A 25997-nucleotide genomic window follows, 5' to 3' on the forward strand; every position below is an offset into this window, starting at 1 on the left:
TGCTATTCTTTTATTTGTGTATTGAGAAGATATATTTTGATCAACAGCGAACGAAAAAAAAAATTCAGTCTCACCATTCAATTTTTTTCCCTTATACCCAGTTTATGTTTCTCTCTCTCTCTTTCGGTGTCTCTCTTTTTTTCTATTGTTTTCTGATACTCACTATATTCATTCCATTCCATTCTATTGTCATCAAGAATTGAATTTTGCGGCAGGGCATTTTTGATTGTATATGATGGTGGGCTTGATGATGATGATGATGATAATAGCACAGTTTCATCATCATAAAGACATAGTCATATAGATGGAATGGAATAAAATGGACAAAATGAATATAGAGAGAAAGAGAAACCAATGATGGGACAATGAATGATTGAATGAAATACAGATATAGCATATATACAGCTGCCATATGTATGTGTGTGTGTGTGTGTTAGATAAAATTATACCTGGCCATCATCATCATCACCAGGTATAATAATCATCATCATCAAAAACAGTGTGTTTATATATATACCACCACTACAAAATAAAAAAAAAATGACAAAAACAGAAATGTGAATTATACTGTGGAGGGAGAACGGATGATGATGATGGTTGTGGTAGTAGTGGGGGAAAAAAAGGTGGGAGGTGGCCAAAGAAACAATACCTTTTTTTCCTTTTTATTTTTTTTCTGGTTGTTTGCGCGCGTGCACCTTTTTTTGTAATTTTTTAAAATGAAAAAAAATGTTTGTTGTTTTGGTTGGTTGGTTGGTTGGTCGATCATCATCATTGTTGGTAGGTTGGTTGGTTGATTTGATCATAAGAGATAGGAGGATGTATATATTCTGTATTTTGGTTGATGATAGTCGAATGAATGAATAAATGGATGGATGGTTTGTTTGTTGGTTGGTTGGTAGTAATGGTAGGTAGAGATAGATAGAATGATCATCATCATCATCATTGTCATTTAGAATCCAACTATTCATTCATGACGATGGTCGTTTGTAGAGTTGTTTGAATTTTATTGTCACATCATCATCATCATTAAAATGCTGCGACAAAAACACATCAATGCCATTGCCATTGTCATTCTTTTTTCTTCAACTTCTCTAGCTCTCTCTCTCTCTCTCTCTCTCTCTCTCACACACACACACACTATACCGGTAGATGAAATTATTTCCGTTTTTTGATACATTTTTTTTTGATTTTAGAATCAAAAAAATCTGTGTTGCCTTGTGTCATCATGACAGCAGATGTGTGTGTGATATTATTATCGATCAATAACAACATGTGTACTATTTGTGTGTGTATGTTGTGGTGGTAAACATCTACAACAACAACAACAACAAATGGCTATAATAAAAACATGTGGTTCCGGCGCCGGCCTTCATTTATGATGCTACATACATACAACATGTAATGTAATGGAAATTTACATTTTTGAATCATGAAGATATTGTGAAATATGTACGATAATTGATTCGGATTTGATCATTCAAAAATGAGCATCACCGATTTTTTTTCATTCTTTCAGGTATGTTCCCATTATTTCATTTTATTTCATCACTATCGTCATCTAATTTATTTCTTTTGTTGTTGTTGTTGTCAAGATGAACGTATGTTTTTGATGTGTGCGTGTGTATTGAGTGAGTATTGCCACCGGTAACCAAAGAAAATATACACTAGTTTATTATTATCATTATGATGACGATTATCATTATTTTATTATTATCACCATGTACGGTAACGGTAACATTTTCGATCCAGAAAATCAAAAAAAAAAAAAAATGTTATAGATAGTAGAATGTTCTTGTGTGTGTGTGTGTGTCGTAGATAGAGAATATAGAGTGTGTGTAGAAAATGTGTTTGTGGCTCCATTGACAACCATGATTTTTTGTTGGTAGTTTTTTTGTTGTTTCTGGTCTTTTTTGTTTTGTTTCAGGTTTCTACCCTATTCTAAAATATTCTCGATATATGGGAGATCTATATATCACAAACGGTTGTTCGTTTTTTTTTGTTTTACACTGATTGTCATTAAGTTTTGGTTGGTCGTTTTTTTTCTTCATTGGTTGGTTGTTGGTGTTGGTGTTAGTGGCTAGGTTTCCATTATCATTATTATAGTGATCCAGAATACCGAATCCAACTAACTAAGCAGCCGGCCGGTAGGCGACTCGTCAACTACACAACCAAAAAAAAAAAGAAAAAAACAACTAACCATTGTATAGTCATTTTTTACCTTTGTGTTTGTGTGTATTGCCTATCAAATATTGTGTATGAATCGATTTTTTTTCTGTTTAGATTTCACTGAAAGATAGCTATTTTGTCTTATTTAATCAACAACAACAACAATATTTATCGACAAACAAATTTATTTTTAACTTCGTTTTTTTGACATTTCCGTTATTAATTTCCAATTATCATTTGTCAGGTAACAATCAATCGATATATTGAAATTTGTGTGAAAGTAAAATGTAAAAAATTATGATGGTCAAAATTCAACATTCATTTAAATGTGGATTGTGTGATGTGTGTAGAATATGGTTAGAATTAATAGAATCCAACAATAACAAATAACACAAATGTCAAATGGTTCCCACAGTTAACAACAATGATTGTTCATTTCAAAGAGAGAAATACACAAAAAAAATTTTTTTTTTCGAAAATTATAGCAAACACAAAGTTTAGAAAAACGAGAATTTAATCATCATCATCATCTGGTTCGTGGTTTTTCGTCCACTTTTTTCCTTCCTTATAATATCAGCCCATTCTCTTGTGTAATAATCACTTTTTTGTTGTTGTTGTTGTATGTTTGCAGCAATTTAAGCCATTTTTTTTGAAAAAACCACCGCCACCACCACCACAACCACGACGACGACAATTGCCGTCCAGTAGTATTATCATCTTTACCGCGTCCTTATTATTATTGTGATTTTTTATGATGATTGCTATTATTTTATGAATGTTGATGATTATGTTTGTATGTATGGCATGCAATTCACATCCACGTTTTTTTTTCTCGATGCTCGATCAACTTTCTTGGTTTTTTTCGGCCTTTCTTTATTGGTGGTGGTAAGTGAATTCTGCAAAAAAAATTCTTTTTGCTTTATTGAGTTTTTTTTTGTTAAATCTTACATATTGGTGATTATTTTTTCTTTCCTGATGTCCAGTTTTTTCATTCACATTGCTTTTATCGATGATGATCCTTTTTGTTGATCTAATTGTTTTCTTGTTGTTTGTGGTTCACTAGGTTTTTTCATCATCATCACCATACACACACACACATTCTTTGATTGATTGATTAGATTGATTATCATTGAATCGCATCATTGATTTTTGAATTTGAGAGAAAAAAAATTGTACTTGATGATTGTCTTAGTACATTTTAATTTTAATTACAAAATTTTTCATCTTTGAAACAATAATAATTACACACATACACACACACACTTATATAATAGGCTAACGAACCATAATCATTATCATCAATGGTTGAATCGAATTAAGATTGGCAGAAAAAAGCAATAAGGTAGCTCCAGAAAATGAAAAATTTTTCCATTAATTAGTGTCGACGAATATGTTTAGTGTACTTTTTTTTGTTGTTTGAATTTTAATTACCAAACACTCATACATACACACACAACAAAACAAGACAAAATCTATGATGATGATAATCGAAACAGGGGTTATGTGATCACATTTTTTTTTGTCACATGTGACTAGTGATGTGGAGCCAACCGTAGACAATCTTTTTTTTTTGACTTGGCCCTCTTCTTTTCTTTGTTTTTTTTCCCACTGATCATCGTCGTCATAATCATCATCATTCACTTTGGACTTTCATCATCATGTCCGATTTGAACAGCCCAAATTGAATGATGAAAATTCATCATCCAAACCCTATTTATTCTTGGAATTTCTTTTTTTTTTGTCAATCTTTTTTCACTGTTCACTGATTCTTCTTTGTCGTCAAATATAAACCGAAACAGTGGCTAGTATCTTTTTTTTTTGGCTGTTGATTGTTCTGTCATTCTGGTGTTCGTTTGTTTTCAAAAAGAAAGAAAACATTACATTCATTCACATATATAAAAGAGTAAATGTTTGGGGAAAAGAAAGAGAAAAACGAAATGTTCATCACGCATAGAGAAAACAATCAAAAAAAAAAAAAAATTTGATGCTCATTTTCATTCAGTTTTTTTTATTGGTAAAAAAAAGGTGCACCCGATTTGTGGGGCTATCCAAAAAACAAGAAGAAAAAAAAAAATACAAGAAGTCAGAATGTTGATAATTGGTCTGTGCTTTGTTTGTTTGTTGATGATTAAAGTGACAATCGTTTGTCATTATAAATGTAATGTGTTTGTGTGTGTGTGTGTTTGCGTAGTAAAAAGAAAATCCAAATCAACATTTGAGAAGAAAAAAAAGATGAAGAAGCCATCAGTCAATTATTGTCGTTGTCGTTGTTTTTTTTATGTATGGTGCCTATCCTATTATTATTGATCATCATCATCATTATCATTATTATCCAATGTGGATGATGACAATTTTCAAAATGTTTAATTAGTAAGAATGGTGATGATGATGATGATAAACCGGATGACAGATGGTGTTGTTGGTGCTGTTATTTCAAATTTTAACCATGAACAACAACCTTAGATTGAATGTAAATTATCGTCGTTTTTTTTCTTTATTGAATGTTTGAAAATTATAATTATTATTGATTGATTGATTATTAATCGTGAAGAATGAAAAATTAAAAAAAAACACATAACGTACATATTCGATTTGTGTGTGTGTACGGTATTTATCGATAATGATGATTATAATTATATAAAAAAAAACCAAAAACCAGCTGTCATTCAACTATTCAGACGTTCGACCTATGACACACACACACTCCTCAATATTATTGATCAACGATATAAATATTGAACTAAACAACGAACCAACAGTAGTAGTAGTAATAATGAGATGAATATCCTGAAAAAGAATGAATAAATTTCCGTATCCGGATTGTGTGTTGTGTTTATGCTGCAACGATCGATCCATTTTATTTTTTCTCTTTTTTTTGTACGTGTAATATTCTCTTTCATTTGAATTGTTTGAAACAAAAACTCATCATCATTATTCTTGGATTGAAAAAGAAGAAAAATTTGATCCAGTATTCTCACCACCACCACCACCACCAATGAACAACAAGTTACCTTGGTTACCCTACTCCTGTTATTATTATGTGACAAACAAAGCCAAGTTTTTGTTGTTTTTTTTTTTTGTTTCTTTTTGCATTTCATTTCATTTCGATTTCGATTCGGTTTTTGTCATTTTTTTTTGTTTGTTTGTTGTGTGTTTCATTTTGAGATTGAGAATAATAATAATAAAAAACGAATATAAATGTGTTTTTTTCTCCGGTTCGATGTGTGTGTGTGTGTGTGTGTTGCATGCATGGCCGTTTTATTCGATCGATTGATCGATCCGTCAAGTCATTTGATTCTGAATTTTTTTCTTTTTCTGTTGAACTGTTTTTTTTTTTTTGGTTGATTGTTCATTATATTTATTTCTTTTGGTTTTTTTTCACAAACCTATAATATGAATAGGAATGATTCGAATAAATTTTCTTTATTTTGAAAATGAGAGAAAAAACAAAAATTATATTTGTATTGTGTTGTTGTTGTGGAAATCGAAAAATTCAATTTTAATTATCGCCAATCATTTGTATAACGAACACACACATACACACACACACACAGGTAGTAGATTGGAAATTGGAATCAAAATGACGATTCGTTTGTTGTTCTTTTTCTCTCTATCTCTTTTTTTTTTGGTTGATCACCATTACCTGATTGCTTGATTGGTCCATTGATTTGATTAGTGTGTGTGTGTGTGTGTATGTCATCTTATTCCAAGGTATGGTTTTTAATGTTTGTATTTCCATTTACGCTTTATCTAACAAACAAATGATGATTATTTATAATGAAAATTGTTTTAGAGTTTTATCATTAGTTTTTTTTTGTTTTTTTTTCTCTTGAATCCAAAAAAAAGAATGTGAATGAGAATGAAACATTATCAACATTCCGTCCATCGTCGTTGTCAGTCATTCATTCAGTATCCATGGTTCAGAGATCACCATACACACACACACACACAGAACCACACACCACTATTATATTATCATGATGATGATGATGATTATGATGATCATCATCATCGTCAGTTTGTTAGTCAGCCATCCATCAATCGCAGAAGCGCATTCTTGCGTAAATTTTCGTCGCCTATGTATTCGTTTTTTTTTAATTTAGATACCTTTTTTTCCCTAGGTTTTAAAAATGAATTATTATAGACAATATATATATAGGTATATATTTACCATTGTGTATTTAGCTTATAGTTTTTTTTATATGATTTTTATTTTTTATTTTTTTTGTTGTTGTTGAAAAAGTTGATGAATTACGTAACAAACTTCCCCCCTTTCAGATAATAATAATAATGACAACCATTTTTTTTGTGAACAAGAATAAGAGACATAGACCGAAACGGCCAGTGACCTTTTCCCTTTTTATCATCATTGTGTCCTTGGTCATCATTATCATTATCATCATCATCATCATCATCATCATTGATCGAATCCTATTCTCTTCTATCTATTTTGACCGATTGAAATCAATGAATGTTTTTTTTTCTTTTTTTTCTTCTTCATGGAAAAAAATCCATCGGTTTCGAATTTCATCCACCATTCGATTATTATTATTATTATTATTTGTCGCCAATAACAATTGAACCTTTCCACTATCAATTCATTAGCCAAGTGATGGATTTGTAAACACAGCAAGAGCGAGAGAGAGAGAGAAAGAGATATTTAACAAAAAGTCTGTAATACAACAACTGTATGTAATCTGTTTTTTTTTCTTTTGTAAAAATTCGTCGTTTAAATTCATCATTTGTATTGGCTAGCCATATTCGAAAAGAAAAACCATTTAGTAGTCGGTGGAAAAAAAGAAAGAAAAAAAAGTTTATATTTTTTTTCATTCCACACAAACAAGAAGCGTTCAATCAAAGAATCATCATCATCATCATCGACAACAACAACAACATATCATCGGTTTAATTTTTATTGCTGATTTATCGGCTGATTTGACGATGTTTTTTGTTTTTGTTTCATTTAATATTGAGAAGAACCACCACCAACAACAACAACATTATGAACTGTTTGCTGGTTGATTGAATGGTGCACAACCATCTTGATGATGATGATGATCTTGAATGAATGAAAAGAATCTTTTTTAAATGATCGTTTGTCATTACTACTTTTTTTCGATTGTGAATGAATGAATGAATGAATGATGATGATGATAGTTTATGATTAGTTGGTGATGACCATCATCATCATCATCAATAATATCAACACTTTGCGACAGAGAAAAATTTTCGATCTAATTACAATGATGATGATGATGATGATGTGTGTGTGTGTGTGTAAGTTTAATTCGAATTTAATTGGAAACTATCAATGTTTTCTGGTCATTTGATTATAATTATTTATTATTGAAAACATTTAATATGTCTGTGTGTAGTAATTTGAAAACAGTTAAATTGTCGACGGTTTTTTTGTGTGTATGTCGTTCCTCGCTATTCACATAATCATCATCATCATCATCATTATGATGATCATTTGATCAGATGTAATGGTTGTTGTCGTTGTCGTCGTCATAAGCTGTTTCAATAAAAATAAAACAATCTCTCATTCTCTTTGTTTTGTTTTGTTTTTATTTTTTATTTTGTTTGTTTGTTAAAATCAATTGATAATTTTTTTTTTGTATACTGGGCTTAACCCTTAAAATTTTTTTTTTTGTTTTTTGTGTCCAGGTTGCTAGTTATTTAGACAAGTGAAGCGAATAAAATATGTGTGTATGTTTTGTGTGTTTGTTTGTGAATAGGTTTTCTATTTGTTTTTTGTTTTTGTTTGTTTGATAATCTCTGTATAAATAAATAGGCTATACATACACAACAATATTGTCATACCATATGAATTCATCATCATGTACGTTGTTTGTGGATCGAACATCATGTGACTCATTATTCGTACAAGTCTTCCTGATCATCACATTTAAAACATTAACTTGTCGAGCGTATATGATGATTTCTGGTTGACTGGTCAATGGTGAATTATCTCACCAGTACATTTTTTTTTGCATTACATGCCTGTTGCATAATGTCAACCATTATTATTAGCTGATGATGATATGGTTAAAATAATAATTGCTGATTATGGCCATATCGTGTCTTTGAACAACAACGATGATGATGAAAACTTTTGTTTTTCTATACGGACGTTAAGTACAAAAAAAAAGAGTGATCATTTTGGACCATTATCGTCATCATGTTCATCAAAAAAAAGAAATGGTCTAATTGCATTGCATTTGTAGTGTTTGTAAAATCATCAAAATCATGACATCTACATCTATATGTGTGTATTTTTTCAGTCTAAAGTTTAAGTCAAAGAGAAAAAAATTTTTTCTTGCTTTTTTCCAAACTGTTGTTTTTTTTTTTCTGTCTATTTTGTATTGTTATTGTTTTGAACTTGATTTTGTTTTTTTTTTGTTTTTGTTGTTATCTATAATCATCAATGATACACTAGATTGATTTGTATTTGTGTATGTGTGTGTGTGTGGTGCCTCAAAATATTATTATTGAACAAGATTCAAATTATTAAAAAAAATGTCCATGTCCATTTCTTTTTTTTTATATCATTTCATAACCACAACAACAGGCTATCCATTTTCATCATTATATTCAGATCACTTGATGATGGTAATGGTAATCGTTGCGTGATTTTGTTTCTTCATCATCATCACCACCGCCGCTGCCGTCGCCACCACTATTCGGACAACGATGAATCGATGGATTATTTTTTTTTGTCTGATTCTTCAAATCATCATATACACACACACACATCCTATGGCGATATTTAGATAAGAACATTGCCGATAATTTGTTATGCAACTTGTATGATGATGATGATCGTCTATTTTTGGCTGATTCTTTATTTTGATCATTCAACATAATCATCATTTTCATCAATTCCGCCGGTGGTTTCAATTCATCATTCAATTCAATGTTTTTGGATGATGATGATGATGATGAAAACATCTATATAGCCGCGCAAATGACACCATCTAATATCTTCACTACACACATATATCAGGTAATGATCATTATCATACACACACACACACGCACACACAATTGAACGACAATGATGACGACCACGAACACAACATTTAGTTTATTGACATGGTCTTTCTTAATGGCACTAGAAGAATTCACGGCTATTGTTCAATTCATTTCATGAAAAATGAAAAGAAAAAAAAATTTAAATAATGTTCCGTGGCTTCTTTAGTGCTTTGAAGAACGGCTATCGATATGTCTACCTTTCTTTCATTCTATCATCATCATCATCATTAGATGATCGCTTTCTTCTCTATACTGCAAACATTTCATTTTTTTCAAATTTCTAAATAGTGCATTTTCCTTGGCACTGGAAGAGTTCGCCACTTTTGACCAGATAAAAAAAAATAATCAAATATAAAAAAATGAAAAAAAAACTGAATTGGGTGGATTCTTGAGTGCCAAAGAAAATGCATTTCATCAATCATTCAATCGTACAATATTCCTGTGTTTCCTGTTATTCAATAATTTTTTTTTCTTTTAGCCAAAGTCTTTGCACAAAATTTTGGCACTGGCACATTTTTGTGTGGAAATAATTTCCGAATTTATTTTTTTTAAAAAATGTTAATTGCACAAGAATTGTGAAAGTGTCAATTATTGTGTTTAAAGAGAAATTTCATCATTTATTTAATAATCAATTTCATTTTGAATTATTTTAATCAAATTTTTTTTGTCTACAGAAGAGACAATTTCCATTTTTTAGAATTTGAAATTCATATTCATCATTGTAGAAAAACTGTGGGAAAATTTATATTGTTAAATTTTGATATAAAAGATTGATATAAACAAACCTTATGACAGAATGGACAAGCAACGATTCCAATTTCGGGCATCATATTCAAATAATAATGATTTCGATCTGAAACATTATCCTGTACAATGATGACATTTGAATGATTCAATTGATCAAGATATTTTTCATTCAAAATGGCCACATTCGTTTCGGGATTGATTTCATCGCCAAAATTAATGGTCAGTTGTTCAGATTCAGTTTTTTCATTCAATAATAAATCATTGGTGAACACTTCAGAATCGTTTACCAATGATGTTCGTCGTCGTGGTGATTGTCGTTGGTCGAATGATGATTTTTTATCGCCACCATCATCATTATCATCACTATTTGAATCCAATATTTTCTGGAAATTTTCCTCTGAAATATTGATTTCAAATTCAACTAACGGTAAGATATCTATTCATTATCAATTTAAAATTATTAATCAATTTTTTTCATAGAATCCCAAACAAACAAACAAACCGAATGAATAGAATGAATGTATAAATCTATGATCACAATTGACACAACGATTCAATTTACCATTGATCAATGAATATTGTGATGAACAACGATAACAGAATAGTGACAATTCTTCTGCATCAACGAATGGTTTTGTACGAATTTCAATGCTACCAATTTGAATCGATTCCGATAGTTTATCCGGTAATCGAAGATTATTCAATTTTTTATATGCAATTCTAACCAATTTATAATGGCCCAATGTTTTGCCCAATTTAGCCAATGCAAATAGAATGTACCTGGTGAAATAATATTGTAAATAATAAAATGAATTTTTGTCGTTAAATCCATTTGATTTGATTTTTTTGAAAATGAATAAAATATATAATACACATACGGCATTGAAACAGCTTGTGGTAATAGATCTCCATCTATGTATTGGAATAGAAATAAAGCCGAATTGAAAAGGATTTCAGCATAAACCGATGTGAATGGTTCTTCCTTGTATTGTAATTGAAATTGAACAAAAAAAAACAAAAAAAAAAACAACAACAATCCGATTGTGAATAAACCGCCAACAAAATCATCACTATTATTATACATACGATATATTTGTAAATATATTGATATGCATGATAGATTTCGGCTTGTTCATGTAATTTTTGCCAATCATTCATTTCGATTTTCCTCTTGTTGTTGTTACTGTTATTGTTGTTGTTGTTTTGTTGTTCATCATCATTTTGTTGGTCATTGTAAATCTGATTACAATGATTGGCCAAAAGCCATGAATAATAACTTGCATCATTGAAACGATTTTCAATTATTGAATTTTTCAATAAACGTTCCAATACTTGTTTGGATTCCTGATATTTTCCTGATTCATAGAATGCTTTTTGTGCTTCAGCAAATCGATCATTTTCAGCCAACCACATTGCATATGGAAAATAAATTTCTTGTTTCATTAATGGTATATCGTTACAAATTTTCAATGCTTCTTCCCATTGATTATTGTGTATATAGGTAAGTGCTAAACTTTTGAAATCACCAATCTTACGATAAATTTGTATGGCATTCACATAATCTTGTTTGTTTAGAAAACTTTCGGCAATTAAATTTAATAATTTAATTTCACCTTTATCGATTTGTTCGGCAAATGATACGATACTGTTTGAATTCAATCGAATTAACTGAGTAATTCCTTCATCTGAAATTGATTTTTTTTTTACTAACCTGTTGGCATCACTTTTTGAAATTATTTCAAATGCTTTTTCATAATCACCTTTTGCAATGCAAACTTTACTCAATGTTTGTAAATCATTGAAAGCATTGTTGTTACTGGATTGTTGTCGTCTTTGTTGTTGTTGTTGTTGTTGATTGGTGAAATTGTCCGCTGTTGCTACTGATAATGATGAAACCTGTTGATTTTGATGATTTTCATATTCTTTAGCCTGATCATACATTTGAAGATCGGTAAACATTTCCCATGCTAAATGTAGTGCATTGATCTTTTTATATAATTTTGCCGATTCAGCAAACAGTCCTTTATATGCTAGATATTTAGCCAATAATAATTGTTTTCGATTCTCATTCGATATCGAATCCGTTTGTTGAAAATACGAATACAACAATTCATTATATGGCCAATCATTGTTTCGTTGGAAACATTTTCGTGCAATTGAAAATTCACATTTATTCATAGCCTGATTTGTTAACATTTGCCAATCTTCATATGTCACATTCAAACATGCTATTCGGTATGCTTCACTAATTTTTTTTTGTTTCAAAACATAAATAATACATCTGTCAATCGGATAAATGATTGAATGAAACATACGTGAATTTATTCAGCTGAATATAATGCAATAATATCCTGGAATAGGCAATTTCATGGCAAATAATTTTCATATCATTGTATTGTAGATAGATTTTATTGCCCGAATATCCAATTACATTTGCCTAGAGTAAAAAAGAAGCAAAGTATTCATTAAATAACACCATTTGTCACAATAACAAAATCTTACCTGATCGGAAAACTCGATTGTTTGCATAGGAATATTTGCCATTTTAATTGCTACAAATCCAGATCCAGCAAAACAAAGCAAATCATCGAAACGGCTATTCCAAACAACACTTTTTACGCTTGGTTCCTGTATTCGCAACATGGTAAAGGGTGGCATATATTATTTTTTTTGTGAACAAAAAGATGATTATCGTCATATTGAACAAAAATAAAAACCTCAAATATAAGTTGTTTGTTACGTAAATCATACACCAAACAATTATTTTTATCATCAATGATGGCAACTTTTTGTCGTTTCATGCTGACATCAATATATTGAATCGGATTACCAATTTTAATCAGCTCAACCGGTATAATATTCGATATGAAAATCATCAATACTTGGCCATCTTTAAGACCGATCAATAATGATTCTTTGGCAGGTACACCACCGATTGTTTTCAAATATTTAATGGATGATTTAAAATTCCATTCTTTTTCCAATTTTCCGTTGAAATTTAATGATTGTATTACATTCTCATCGCGAACGATAATCAGATTCGATGAACATAACCTGATCATTGTACAATCATTGATCGTTTCTGTATTGATTTTCTCTTTGATACGATAATTTAGTTTTCCTTCATTGTTGCATTCATAAAGAACTATACGTTTTGCTAGTTGAATCTATAGATTGTGAAATAACATGTAGTAATAACGAAATGAAATGACATGGAAACTTACAGCCAATAATGTCTTATAAATAGCAATCTTTTTCACCAAATCTCTACATTTGATAAGTGCTATGAAATGTGGGAAATGAGAGAATTTTTTTCTTAAAAAAAGAATTGAATTATGTAATGATTCATACTTTTTTCATTCGTATTCAATTGATGGACTAGAACATCCGTCATTGATGAATGACGATATGCATAAAGTTGTTCATGTAAACATTGTACGGTCATTGTTGATATTTGATACATTGATAGAGTACCATCTTGACAGCCGATTGCCTTTCGGGAAAAAAAATCAAACAAAAAATAAATAATTGATTCAATCACTAATCATACCATTCGATTTCCATGAGCTTTACAGCACCATATCCACGATTCTTTTGTGGTAATTGTATCGAGAGCGATTCCTTCGACCGTATAAACGATCACCTGTTTATTTGTGCCACCGATAAGAAAAAATTCATTTCCCAATAATGATGATATGAATAGTGGATCATAACCAATGTTTCGTTCCTGAACATTCTGTTGTTTCAGAAAAAAAAACATTCGATTGATTCATTAGTTATCAAACCATAAAAAAAGATAAAAAACCTGATTGCCATCCACATCATATATGGAAATGCTTTTGGTTGACCAATCCACTACTGATAATCTATCTTCCATTTTTTCATCATTTGTTTTGAAAAACAGTACACCCCAGATGGCATTTTTGCGTTCAATTTTCATTTTTTCATCACCATTCTATCAATTTGGAATAAATAATAATTTTTTTTTAAAGAAAATCAACAAATCTTACTTTGAATCTGATCGAAATGTGACCGGAATTGAATCCAAGTGCAAATATGATACCATCTTCATTCCAACAGCAACAATTGATTGGACTTGTTACTTTAATTTTCGTAACATTTTTCTGTTCCGGTGACCAAAGACCAAAATCTGATGATGTACAACTTAATAATTGATATGATGTTGGATTATATTGTACACATCGAACCGAATCATTATGTCTGCGCGAGAATGAATCAATGAGATGAGAGAATGAAACACACAAGTCACTTACGAATATTTAAGAATGCCTTCCATTTTCGATGTCCATATAATCACTTGTTTATCAGCTGATCCGGTTGCAAAACGTTTACCATCATGTGCATAGCATATACAATAAACATTATCTTTATGGCCTTTCAATGATTCTATCAATGATTTTTTTAAAATATCATAAACATAGATTTTTTGATCAGCTACAGCCAATAATAAATTTCCATCCGGTGAAATGGCTAAATCATAGATGCTAAAAATGAAAATAAAAATTCAATTCTTCAACATTCATCATTACAACTTACCATAGTGGTTGATTATCTTTATCTTTTAACTGATATTGCCACAATAGATTTGATTTCATTTTTTTTAGAAAACAATTTAAATTGATTGAATAACATCAAAAATTGAATGTTGTGGTTTGTTTTTGAATTTTTTTTTATTATTATGACAAATAAATATCCACAATAGCAACCAGGAAAGGTTGCCATGACGGTTACTAACAACATTTGACAAAAAAAAACAAAACTTTTCAAAAAAAAAAATTCACATACAAATTGTTACAATTTTGGCCGCATTTTTCGCATTGATCCCATCGGTAGATGATAAGGTCGTTCATATGGTATACCATAATGTTGAGATACTTGAAGCCATTTATTCATTTCATTCAATCGTTTCATCATCTGTTGATTATTGTCATTGTTTTGTATTGTTTGTAATTCTTTGACCATTTGACGAGCCATCGTTTTGATGAACTGGATTTCAATTTCAGTATTGGATTCATTTTTTGCTTTCCAATTTTTTGTCATTCGTATTACGGATCGATAGAAATTGAATATTTCCTTTCGGATATTTGCCGCCATTGTTATTGATGATAGATTGTAGGAAAATTTTCCAATGGTTTGTTGCCGTAAAGTTGTTGTCATCAATCAATCCAATTGACCGGGCCAATACAAATTGGTTGTAAAAATTCTCGCAAGAGAATGCAACAGAGAAAAAAAATCACATGATTGACTTTTTCATAATGGACGTTTTTTTCAATGAAAACATTTTGTTTGTTTGTTATTTTTTGTGGAAAAGATGCATTCCATCATTTTCATTATTATTACTGATTTATGTTTATTTTGTTTTTCATTTTATCCACACGTTTATGGCTCCCAGAATCAATCATCATCATTAATTAAAATCAATGAAAATGTTTCTGAAATTGTGGAAAATCAAAACGTTTCATCATCATCGGATAAACCGCCGATAAAATTGTTCCATGCAACAAATGAATGGCGAGAAATTGGTGATGAAATTCTGCCCAAAGGACTACATGTTCGTATAAATTTGGAAACCGGTCGAAAAGAGGCTAAAATTTTAGATGATAACAATGCCGATGAAGTGGACATAAATTCACAGATAACAACCAAATATCAGATTGCAACAAAATCTTCGAAAGAAAAGATTAAATTAATGACCAATGATGAAGATCGATTCCTAAGAGATATTAACAAATTACAGATTGAGAAGAAACAAGATTCTGATGGAAAAACAATTAAATTCAAGACTGTAAGAAATATCAGCGCTGAAAGTATCGAATCTGAAAGTGAAATTCTCAAATCTTTATTGTCACGATACAATCAAACGACGAATTTGGATGAAAAAATATCCCTGTTAATCGACATTGAATATTTGGTGCATACAATCAATGTGGCTAAAGATTTCTATGATACCGATGGTTTCATCATTTTGATGAAAGATTTAAATCGGACAGATTTTAATCAATTAAAGATTGAAATTCTTGCCGTTTTCGGTGCAGCCATACAGGGTAACATGTATGTGAAGATGGCGTTGTCAAAACAACAAGAATTTCTTACGAATATAATCTCATTTTTAGAAAATGTCGACAATTTAGATGTGGCTAGAAAATGTTTTTTCGTTATATCCACATATCTACGTAATTTTCCATCCGAACAGAGCAAATTTTTCCACAAAAATGATGGCAAACAATTATTGAAAAAATTATTCAACATTGATCAACGTATTGCTGTTAAAATATCGGCATTTCTTTGCGATTTAAGTGAAGAAATTGAAAATCCAAATCCGAAAGAATCAGCTTTTTATGAAACCATCAAATATGACGATTATATTGATTCACAGATTTGTCATGATATTGTTCATCTTTTGGCCGATGATGCTTTGATAGAAAAATCAGATGTTATTTTACTTCTCGAATCGATTCAAGGTTTGATTCCACGATGTCGAAATGAATTCAATTCATATGATCGAAATTCATTCGTGAAAATTTTAGATAAATCAAATTTTTCCAACAATGAATTCATTATTGAAACAATGGAAAATTTATTGAAATCATTAACATTAAAAGATGAATTATGATATTATGTGATTTGTTTTGTGATATTTTTCTAATTCAAATAATTAAATATGATTATTATTCAATTGCTTATTTTGAAAATTTTTATCTGATTCGATTCGAATGTCGAAATTGCTAAAAATGAACCATTTGGATTCAAGAATTTCGTGCCAAAAATCATTTCATTTGGAGCAATAAATTGTTGAAGAAATTCAGCCTGTTAATCATCAAATGATTATTTATTTTATCCAAACAAATATCAGCCATTATAACTTACTCTAAATTCATTTTCATTGATTTGTTCCAAACGAAATAATCGGGCATAACTATCTTCAGAACCTGAAATCAGCTGTAAATAAAACAACAAAAGATAAATCAGATGATTGATGATTGATCAAACAATCGATACATACATAACCAATGTTTGTGGCGACATCCATACTTGTCACACATTTGATATGTGCCTGAATTTCTCCAAGTAATTGGCCATCTTTGATATTAACGATTTGTATCTGACCAGAAACGGTGCCGATTAGCAAAAGATTTTTATAAACTTGAATACAAGTCAATTTTGTGCTACAATTGTCAACAAACGAAATGTATAAACAGTGAAAACAGAAAAAAAAACATACTTGGGATGAATATTGAATGCAGTGATTCTTGTTAATGACAAATTTTTTTCATTCAATTTCCAAATTGTAATTTTTGCTAAATTTTCAAATAAAGCAAATTGCGATTGACCAATCGAAATGAATTTATCAATCTGAGATGTAGTACTGGATTTTAAATCTTGATGAAATTCTTTTTCAACAAAACAATTGCTGCTGTTGATTGCAAACATTCGTATTCGATTCTGTGTTACAAAACAGAAAACATCTTTGCTTATCCTTTCTATTGAATTGATTGCCAGCAAATCTTTTGTATCCACATCGTTAATATTATGATCAAACAACAATGTACAGCCTGAATCTGTCGAATAAATCTTGATGAAGAGAAAAATCGTTCATCAATAATCAATCAATTTTTCGATAAACTAACCTTTAATGTTTTCGATGATAATGAAATCAAATAAATTTTATCCTGTAATCTTAACAATCGAATCTATTTAAAAATAAATTAATCTACAATTTCAATAATAAAAATCAATTTCAATCGCTAACTAACCATCTGAAGTGTATTGAATTTACCATTATTCGATAAATCAATCATTGATGATTCAATAACGTTTGCACCATTATCAATCGAAATTACGGACATTTTTCGATCATCATGTACGGCTAATTTGGTGTTTTTATCATCTTTACTTGATTCAATGGACAAATTATCGAAACAAGCAGATGTTGTTAATCGTATTATGATTGGATTCAATTGAGAATACATTTTTTCTTCAAATCAATATTGATTGATTGATTGATTGATTGATTTTATAATCACCGTTTGAACCAATGAATTATGATGATGATAATAATGAAAAAAAATGTTTTTGTTGTTCCAAATGCACACCAAATGGTTTCCAAAGTAACCAAGTAATATTCCACTAGGTAGTAGTGCACGCATCAAACGAAGAATTGTTCAATTCAATTTAATGATTTAGTTCATGGTTTTCGATAATTATAACGACAATAAATAAAATAAACTATATATTTCAAATTAATGATTATCACGTTAATATCCAATTGAAGAAAAGAAATCATTAATCGTTAATGTTTTTACTATTTTTGGATTTTGTTGTCGTTGTTGTCAACCAACTTAATAGATAGCCATGAAGAATGAATGTTCGATTCAAGTGACATTTTATATTTCGATTTCAATAAATTCTATCCATGAATTGAAACACAATGACCAATATTGATGAAAATCAAGTTCGAAAATATTTGAATGAAAATTACAATTTTAGCCGTGATTGGTTTATTGAAAATGCTAACGGTGACATTATTCGTGAATGGTTCAATTGTCGAAAAAAATCCAGCAATATTTCCGAAAAAGATGAACAAACAAATAATGGTAATCGATGGCTTATGAAAAATTTATCAATTCTTTCGAATCAATTATCAACATCGAACACAAGTGAACAACAAGATCAAAATTCAATCACAAAAGAATTACTTGATAATATTTTGGATAGAAATTTTCGAAAATCAGGTGATTTTCAATTCCATTCCAAACCATTGTATAAATGTTCTGTTGTTTTTTTTGCAGCTAATTCGGAAAAAATTCGTGTAACAACAAGTGAAAAACGACGAAAACTTGTTGGATTATCGGAAGAACAACTTTTGGTGGAATTAATTATTGATATCATCAATGAATTGGATGTGGATATTTTATGTCATAAAATATTGACAAATGTTTCCGTATTGATCAATTGTGATCGTGCATCATTGTTTCTGGCTAAAGGAAATCGTAAAAATCGTTATTTGGTTGCAAAATTATTTGATGTCACACCTGATTCTCAACTACAAGACGCCTTGGTTGTTTCTGACAATAATAATTATAATAATAATAATAACAACAGTGGTGGTCGTCCAAAAGTCCCACCTATTCCATTTGGTATGAATTTGAAATTTGATTTACTCCACGTCTAATTTTTTTCTGTTCTCAATAGGAACTGGAATCGTTGGACATGTTGCAAAGACAAAGGAAAGTGTCAACATTAAGAATGTCTATCAAGATTCACGTTTTCATAAAGAAATTGATATTCGAACTGGTTATCATACAAAATCTTTGGTAAATCAATTGTGAAATGACAATGTTATAAATTTACAATGTTTCACATTTACCTAATCTAGATCTGTCAACCAATTGTCAATTCAAGTGGTGATGTAATTGGTGTTGCAGAATGTGTCAATAAACTTTCCGATGAATCTTGTTTTACTGAAAATGATGAAAAGGTAAAGTTCACTGTCTGTGTATTGATTTCATTTTATTTTATGATTCGTTTTTTGCAGATTTTTCGAAAATATCTGACATTTTGTGGATTTAGCATACAGAATGCACAACTTTTTCAGCTATCAATTCTTGAATACAAACGTTATCAGGTAATGAAATGTAAAATTTCATTGTAAATTTATATATCTTCTCTTTCTTTTTTCAATTAAGCTATTGTTGAACATTGCAAAAGTTATATTCGAAGATACAACCAATTTAGAAACAATGGTCAAGAAAATTATAGAAAAAACCAAAACACTTCTTGATATAGATAAATGTCGTGTCTATATCATGTCTAGGCAACAAATCTCGGACGATCATAATAATGAAATAAAGGTGAATATGGATTTAAAAAATGAAAAAAACTAATTAAAATTTTTCAATTAGAATATGTTTGAAGCCATTTTTGAATTGGATAGTGATACTAATCAAGTCGAATTGATTAGGTATGTGAAAAAATTCATTTTATCAATTTTAATCAAAAATTTTTTTTTCTGAATAGAATTGAAGAAAATGACAACGGATCGGATGTTCCATCATATTACGCTCAACAGGCAGCTGTTAATAGAAAAGTATGTTTTATTCCATTTATTCCATTCTTTTTATTCATTTTAATCCAATCAATTCAATAGACTTTGAATTCTGATGAATTATTATTATTGGAACCAGTGGTTGACAGTGTAAATATAGTTTTTATAGGTTTCAAGCGAAAACTTTTTTTTTAAAAAAAACCGGACTATCGTTTATTTTTCTCTGGAAAACAGAATCTCTCCATCTTATCGGTACCGATTTTCAACAATGAAAACAAACTTTTAGGCATAGCTCAATTGATCAAAACAGAATCAAAAGTATTCACTGATGCTGAAACTGGTGTTATCGAAGCATTTTCCATATTTTGTGGTTTAGGTTTACAAAGTTGTTTAATTTATGAGGAGGCAATCAAATTGAATGCACAACAACAAATTTCATTGGAAATATTAGCCTATCATGCATCGGCCAATGAAGAAGAGGCCACATTATTCATGGTATGTGTGTGTGTGTGCATTGTTTATTTATGTGATTCGAAAATAATAATTTACATTTTTAATCTCCAGAATAATAAAATTCCATTGGTAAATGTTTATCATTTGGATAGTTTTGATTTTGATGATATCGAAATGAATGATGATGAAACCGTTGCTGCATTTATTCGAATTTTTATGGAATTAAATTTTTTGGAAACATTCAAAATATCTTATAAAGTACTTTGCCGATGGATATTGACTGTAAGAAAAAATTATCGTCGCGTCATCTATCATAATTGGCGTCATGCATTGAATGTGGCACAAACAATGTTTGTCATCATTGAGGTAATTTTTTTTTTGCCAAGTACAGAAGGATTTTTATTTACAGGAAAAATTTCCAAAATTCATAATGATAGAAATGCAAATTGAAAGAAATTCTCAACCAAAAAGAACGATTTGCATTGATTGTTGCTTCAATTTGTCATGATCTGGATCATCGTGGTTTGAATAATTCATTTCAAGCAAAGTAAGGCATAGATAAAATTTTTTTTTTTTTAGTTATTAATTTTAAATTTTTTTTTTATTTCGTAGAACAAGTCATCCATTGACAAAAATTTATAGCACTAGTTATATGGAAAATCATCATTTCAATTGTACAATGTTGATTTTAAATTTAGAGGTATGAACAGAAAACATTGTTTGGTTTTTCTAATGAATTTCTTTTTTTTTTATTATCCAAAAGGGTAATAATATTTTGGAAAACGTCAGCAGCACTGATCGAGAAGAAATTATCAAAATAATAGAACAATGCATATTATCCACTGATTTGGCTGAATATATTCGGTAATTGAGTTGTGGTGATGGTCAAAAAACAATTAATCCTTATTCATATTAAATTGTAGGAAAAACAAAAAATTTGCCGATCTTATTCAATCAGCCAAAATGGATTTGAATGATTTGAAAAATAAAGAACTTTTACGTGATATGCTTATGACAGCTTGTGACTTGTCAGCCATCTGTAAACCGTGGCCTATTCAAAAACGAATCGCTAGTCTTGTTGCCGATGAATTCTATCTACAAGGTGATCTTGAAACTCGTCTAAATCTAAATCCATTACCCATAATGGATCGTAAACAGAAAGCCAATTTACCACAAGGGTAATATTTTTTGCACAATTTTAATTAATTGAACTAATTCATCAGTTTATTTTGCAGACAAGTTGGTTTCATCGACAATATCTGTCTTCCACTATATCAAGTTAGTTTTATTCAATTGTTTTATCTGAAAACTTTGGACAAAAAAATGAAATTTCTCTTTAGATTTTATCAGAATTCCGTCCGAGATTGAAACCACTTTATGATGGTTGCCTAGCTAATCGTAAAATGTGGCAAGAATTGATGAATGAAAATGGCATCAATTAGATGAAATTGTTGAGCAATCACCAAATCCGCCACCACCTGGAGTTTCTAAATGAAACACATCTCCTTCATTCACTTTGATAGTATTTTTAGCGCCCAAATTGACGATAGTTCCATCGCGTTTTTGGAGTAAATTTTTACCACGTTTGCCATTTTTGCCACCTGAAAAATTTTCAAACAAAAAATCACTAATATTGCTGAAAATTTCGATTTATTAAAATTTACCTTTGATTCCATATGGACTAAAAACTCGTCGTTCAGTCAGCACGGAAAGTGTTAATTTTTTTCGAAACAAAAGTTCACGAATAATTCCATTTCCACCCGAATTCAAACCTGTTCCTCCAGTATTATAATTGATAGTAAATGTTTTCAAAATTACTGGATAACGTTTTTCAAGAATTTCTACATCAGTCATTCTTGTATTGGTCATATGAGAATGGACACCACTTCTTCCCACACAATTAGCCGTAGCACCTGCACCACCGGCAACTGTTTCATAATAAGAGATATTCGAATCACCAAATGTTATATTGTTCATACATCCTTGTGATGCGGCACAAACATCGAAAGCTTTGAAAATAACATCTGTTATTCTTTGGGAAGTCAATACATTACCACCAACTACAGCTGAATCTAAGCCCGGAGATATTAGCGAATGTTTTGGAAAGATAATCTTGATTGCCGATAAGATTCCATGATTCAATGGTATATTATGACCAATCATACATCGCAAACAATAAATAACAGCCGAATATGTAATTGATTCGGGAGCATTCCAATTTCCATGTACTTGTTGACTGGTTCCAGTGAAATCGAAAATACTTTCACCGGTTTTCGAGTTGATTTTAATTTTTAATTCAATAATCGAACCATCATCCATCATATCGTTGGCAATGAGTACATTTGTATTTTTTTCGATAGCAATTTTTTTCATTAAATCTCTTACTTCTAATTCAGCATTCTGTTGTATATGATGCATATAAGCCAATACCACTTTCAACCCATACATATCGATCAATTCATTAACCAATTTCAATCCTTTGTTATTGGCAGCTATTTGAGCTTTCAAATCGCTTATATTATCATTCAATGCTCGAGTTCCACTACAACCAGGAAATTCTTTAGGTTTCATTAGCTGAGCAATTAGTGCCTCTTCTTGAAAGATGTTTTTTGAAACCAATTTGAATGATTTAAATTGTGCTCCTTCTTCAGTCAAGTGTGTAGAATTCGATGGCATTGAACCGGGTGTTAGACCTCCGATATCAGCATGATGACCTCGACTTGCTAGAAAAAATAACGGTTTCGTTTCATTATGAAATACTGGAGTGACCACCGTTAAATCGGGTAAATGTGTGCCACCTTCAGATGGATGATTGGTGAGGTAAACATCTCCTGGATTCATATCTTCAATATTTTCATACAAATATTCCACAACTTTACCCATAGAACCAAGATGAACAGGTATATGTGGAGCATTTGAAACTAGATAACCTTTTGCACTGAATATTGCACAAGAAAAATCCAACCGTTCTTTGATATTCGTAGAAATGGCAGTATGTTTCAAAGCCGAACCCATTTGTTCGGCTATTCCCATAAAGATATGGGAAAATAAACTTAGATAAATCGGATCAAGCTCTGTTGTCAATGAAAGTGATGAATCGGTTTTTACATTGATAAGAATATTATTTTGTTTCGTAACTTGAGCATCACATAATGGTTCAATAAGAATTGTACTATTTGATTCAATTATAATGGCCGGTCCATTGATGCAATTACCGTATTTGAGATCATCAAAACGATAAATCGGTGTATCTTGATAGCCGATATTTTCAAAATAACATTTTGTTATTGTAACTGGCTTCGGTAATTCTTTTATCATTTTCTGATCCTGTTTAATGGGCAAATATGTTTCATCAATAAATCCAATTGAACGGATACGAATATCATCAATCAATATCAATCGATTTGGAATAACAAAACCAAATTCTCGTTCATATTGTTCAATAAATGCATCACGAAAATTGTCTTCAGTACATAAGACTATTTTGTTTTTGTCATCTTTACTAGTGACCATTAAAGAAAAATCAGTTTTTTCATATCTCAAATTGAGATACACTTCATATCGTATATGTTGTTGATTGAAACCTTTTTCCGTGAGAACATTTTCACATTTTTTTGTCAATTTTAATATTATGGAATTAATTTTTTCCAAATTTGATGATTGATATTCCATTGAACAAGGCATTGTTTCTTCATGAACGATATCGGCCAATGCTATACCATATGCTGATAGAATTCCTGTTTTTTTTTGTTTGTAAATGAAAAATTGGATTTTAAAACAACGGAAGGATTCATAAAGAGCATACATACCAGAGTATTTGTGAATAAATATCTTTTCAATTCCAAGAGATCGAGCTATTGCACAAGCATGTTGTCCACCAGCACCACCAAAACAGGTTAAAACATGATTTTTTATATCATATCCTTTACCCTGTGTGATTGAACGAATTGGACGGCACATTGTTTCATTTGCGACCATAATGAAACCTAATGCAATATCTTCGATTGTCATTTCTTTACGGCCATTGTTTCGGCAAAATTCATTGACTTTGGTGGATAAATTCGTGAATTCTTTGACCACGGCTTCAATGTCTAATCCTTGATTTTTGTCTGGTCCAAAAATTTTAGGAAAATGATCCGGTAACAATCTTCCAAGACAGAGATTGGCATCGGTAACCGATAGATAACCATTGTTTCGATAGCAAATGGGTCCTGGATAAGATCCCGAGCTTTCTGGACCAACCACGAATAATCCATTACGGAAATATAGACGTGAACCTCCACCAGCTGCTACAGTGTGAATATCTAACTGTGGATATTGAATAATGACATCGGCAATTTTCGATTCAAATTTATGTTCCAATTTCCCATTATAACGGCTGACATCTGTTGATGTTCCACCCATATCGAATCCAATGATCGGTTTCTCTATGCCGATATCGTTAACGGTTGTCAGTGCATAACCAACCACACCTCCAGCCGGACCACTTAATATTGATCGACAACCACTGAAATTCGATACATTAGTCAAGCCACCATCGGATTGCATGAATAATAATTTTTTCTGATCAAAATTTCCTTCGAAATTGGCCATGAAACTGTCAATGTAAGCCTGGATATGAGGTGTGAGATAGGCATCGGTAATTGAAGTCATTCCTCTTGGTACATATCGTATCATTTTCATGATTCTATGTGACAACGATACATGAGTGAAGCCAATTTCTTTGGCAATCTTTTCAACAATCAATTCATGTTCTGGATATAAATATGAATGTACAAAAGCTATTGCTAAACTTCGAATTCCAGATTCATAGATTTGTTTCAAATCTCGCCGGACATCATCCAAACAAACACGTTTTCAATATACCGATTTTTTCACCAGTAATAGCATCCACAAAAGGCATATTATTTCGGGTAATCTCACATTGTTCATTGAACATTATGATTCTTTCATCTACTTCGACAACTTTTTCATAGAGAAGAAATGGATCAGCAAGATCAAGTTCGAAAATATTTTCACGATTTTGATAGCCAATTTGGAATATATCACGAAATCCTTTCGTCAAAACAATGGCTACTCTTTCACCTTTATGTTCGAGTAAAGCATTTGTGGCCACTGTGGTTCCCATACGAATCGAATCGATATTATCATGTTGGTCGACGGATTGATTGTTGTATTGTTTCAAGATTCGTTTGATTGCTTCAAATGGAGCGTCTCTATATTGACTAGGATTTGAGCTCAATAATTTCAATGTAACAATTCGTTTATCTGGACCGATGGCAAAAACATCGGTAAATGTACCACCACGATCGATAGCTATACGAAACATTTTTTTTGTTCTTTTTAAATTAATCACAATTCTATATTATAAGAAAAACAAAATATAAATTATGATTTAGACTTGATAGGATTTATTCGATTTCGAATACTTAGTTTGACATTTATTTGAAGGTGGTTGGTGTTTGTCTGGTGATAATTTTTTTCTTCTTTTAATCTTATCGCTTTTTGTACTCGGTGTTCAACTTTTCAA

At 30.6% G+C, this 25997-nt stretch overlaps 5 protein-coding genes and 1 long non-coding RNA gene across 6 annotated transcripts; 3 read left to right on the forward strand and 3 right to left on the reverse strand.

Annotated features, from left to right (window-relative positions):
• The first annotated feature begins 8648 nt into the window (after positions 1-8648).
• On the forward strand, positions 8649-9985 carry LOC142597542 (uncharacterized). The gene is made up of 2 exons (XR_012832245.1): positions 8649-9172; positions 9876-9985. It is a non-coding gene; the product is annotated as an uncharacterized LOC142597542 (long non-coding RNA).
• Oseg1 (intraflagellar transport protein Oseg1) lies at positions 9715-15165 on the reverse strand. Its single transcript, XM_075731265.1, has 16 exons — positions 14506-15165; positions 14223-14453; positions 13959-14169; positions 13754-13903; positions 13499-13684; positions 13300-13441; positions 13173-13231; positions 12666-13115; positions 12451-12576; positions 12264-12385; positions 11660-12193; positions 11035-11593; positions 10827-10930; positions 10451-10728; positions 9987-10384; positions 9715-9931 (listed from the first exon to the last, which is right to left on the reverse strand). Exons 1-16 carry the CDS (start codon positions 14562-14564, stop codon positions 9851-9853), a joined length of 3690 nt encoding a protein of 1229 aa, XP_075587380.1. The 5' UTR covers positions 14565-15165; the 3' UTR covers positions 9715-9850.
• A 114-nt stretch (positions 15166-15279) lies between these two features.
• Sil1 (Sil1 nucleotide exchange factor) lies at positions 15280-16645 on the forward strand. The gene has a single exon (XM_047055222.2). The coding sequence runs from the start codon at positions 15281-15283 to the stop codon at positions 16580-16582; it is 1302 nt and encodes a 433-aa protein (XP_046911178.2). The 5' UTR covers position 15280; the 3' UTR covers positions 16583-16645.
• On the reverse strand, positions 16634-17939 carry LOC124492354 (WD repeat domain 54). Its single transcript, XM_047055224.2, has 6 exons — positions 17724-17939; positions 17598-17660; positions 17192-17541; positions 16973-17135; positions 16837-16908; positions 16634-16776 (listed from the first exon to the last, which is right to left on the reverse strand). The coding sequence occupies exons 1-6, from the start codon at positions 17937-17939 to the stop codon at positions 16642-16644; spliced, it is 999 nt and encodes a 332-aa protein (XP_046911180.2). The 3' UTR covers positions 16634-16641.
• Positions 17940-18394: 455 nt separating this feature from the next.
• LOC124492351 (cGMP-specific 3',5'-cyclic phosphodiesterase) lies at positions 18395-21943 on the forward strand. Its single transcript, XM_075731287.1, has 17 exons — positions 18395-18701; positions 18759-19106; positions 19162-19283; positions 19346-19447; positions 19505-19594; positions 19656-19820; positions 19872-19930; positions 19987-20056; positions 20117-20164; positions 20249-20509; positions 20579-20833; positions 20905-21014; positions 21080-21167; positions 21231-21331; positions 21391-21645; positions 21703-21745; positions 21808-21943. The coding sequence occupies exons 1-17, from the start codon at positions 18398-18400 to the stop codon at positions 21907-21909; spliced, it is 2523 nt and encodes an 840-aa protein (XP_075587402.1). The 5' UTR covers positions 18395-18397; the 3' UTR covers positions 21910-21943.
• LOC124492347 (5-oxoprolinase) lies at positions 21691-25796 on the reverse strand. Its single transcript, XM_047055215.2, is given in 4 exon segments — positions 21691-22068; positions 22132-24204; positions 24277-25324; positions 25326-25796. Coding segments are annotated over 4 exon segments (3759 nt in total). The 3' UTR covers positions 21691-21901.
• Between the last annotated feature and the right edge of the window lie 201 nt (positions 25797-25997).

Source organism: Dermatophagoides farinae, chromosome 1 (genome assembly GCF_024713945.1).
Source record: "Dermatophagoides farinae isolate YC_2012a chromosome 1, ASM2471394v1, whole genome shotgun sequence".
Taxonomy (NCBI): domain Eukaryota; kingdom Metazoa; phylum Arthropoda; class Arachnida; order Sarcoptiformes; family Pyroglyphidae; genus Dermatophagoides; species Dermatophagoides farinae.

Coding starts and splice junctions, on each gene's coding strand:
- Oseg1 (XM_075731265.1), bottom strand. CDS start 14,564: ATGAAATCAAATCTATTGTGGCAATATCAGTTAAAAGATAAAGATAAT. Junction 12,194..12,263: donor ATTCAGCTGAATAAATTCAC/GTATGTTTCATT, acceptor AAAAAAAATTAG/TGAAGCATACCGAATAGCAT. Junction 11,594..11,659: donor TCAAAAAGTGATGCCAACAG/GTTAGTAAAAAA, acceptor GAATTCAAACAG/TATCGTATCATTTGCCGAAC.
- Sil1 (XM_047055222.2), top strand. CDS start 15,281: ATGCATTCCATCATTTTCATTATTATTACTGATTTATGTTTATTTTGT.
- LOC124492354 (XM_047055224.2), bottom strand. CDS start 17,939: ATGTATTCTCAATTGAATCCAATCATAATACGATTAACAACATCTGCT. Junction 17,661..17,723: donor AATTCAATACACTTCAGATG/GTTAGTTAGCGA, acceptor ATTTTTAAATAG/ATTCGATTGTTAAGATTACA. Junction 17,136..17,191: donor GCATTCAATATTCATCCCAA/GTATGTTTTTTT, acceptor TGACAATTGTAG/CACAAAATTGACTTGTATTC.
- LOC124492351 (XM_075731287.1), top strand. CDS start 18,398: ATGACCAATATTGATGAAAATCAAGTTCGAAAATATTTGAATGAAAAT. Junction 19,821..19,871: donor ATCATAATAATGAAATAAAG/GTGAATATGGAT, acceptor TTTTTCAATTAG/AATATGTTTGAAGCCATTTT. Junction 21,168..21,230: donor TGTTGATTTTAAATTTAGAG/GTATGAACAGAA, acceptor ATTATCCAAAAG/GGTAATAATATTTTGGAAAA.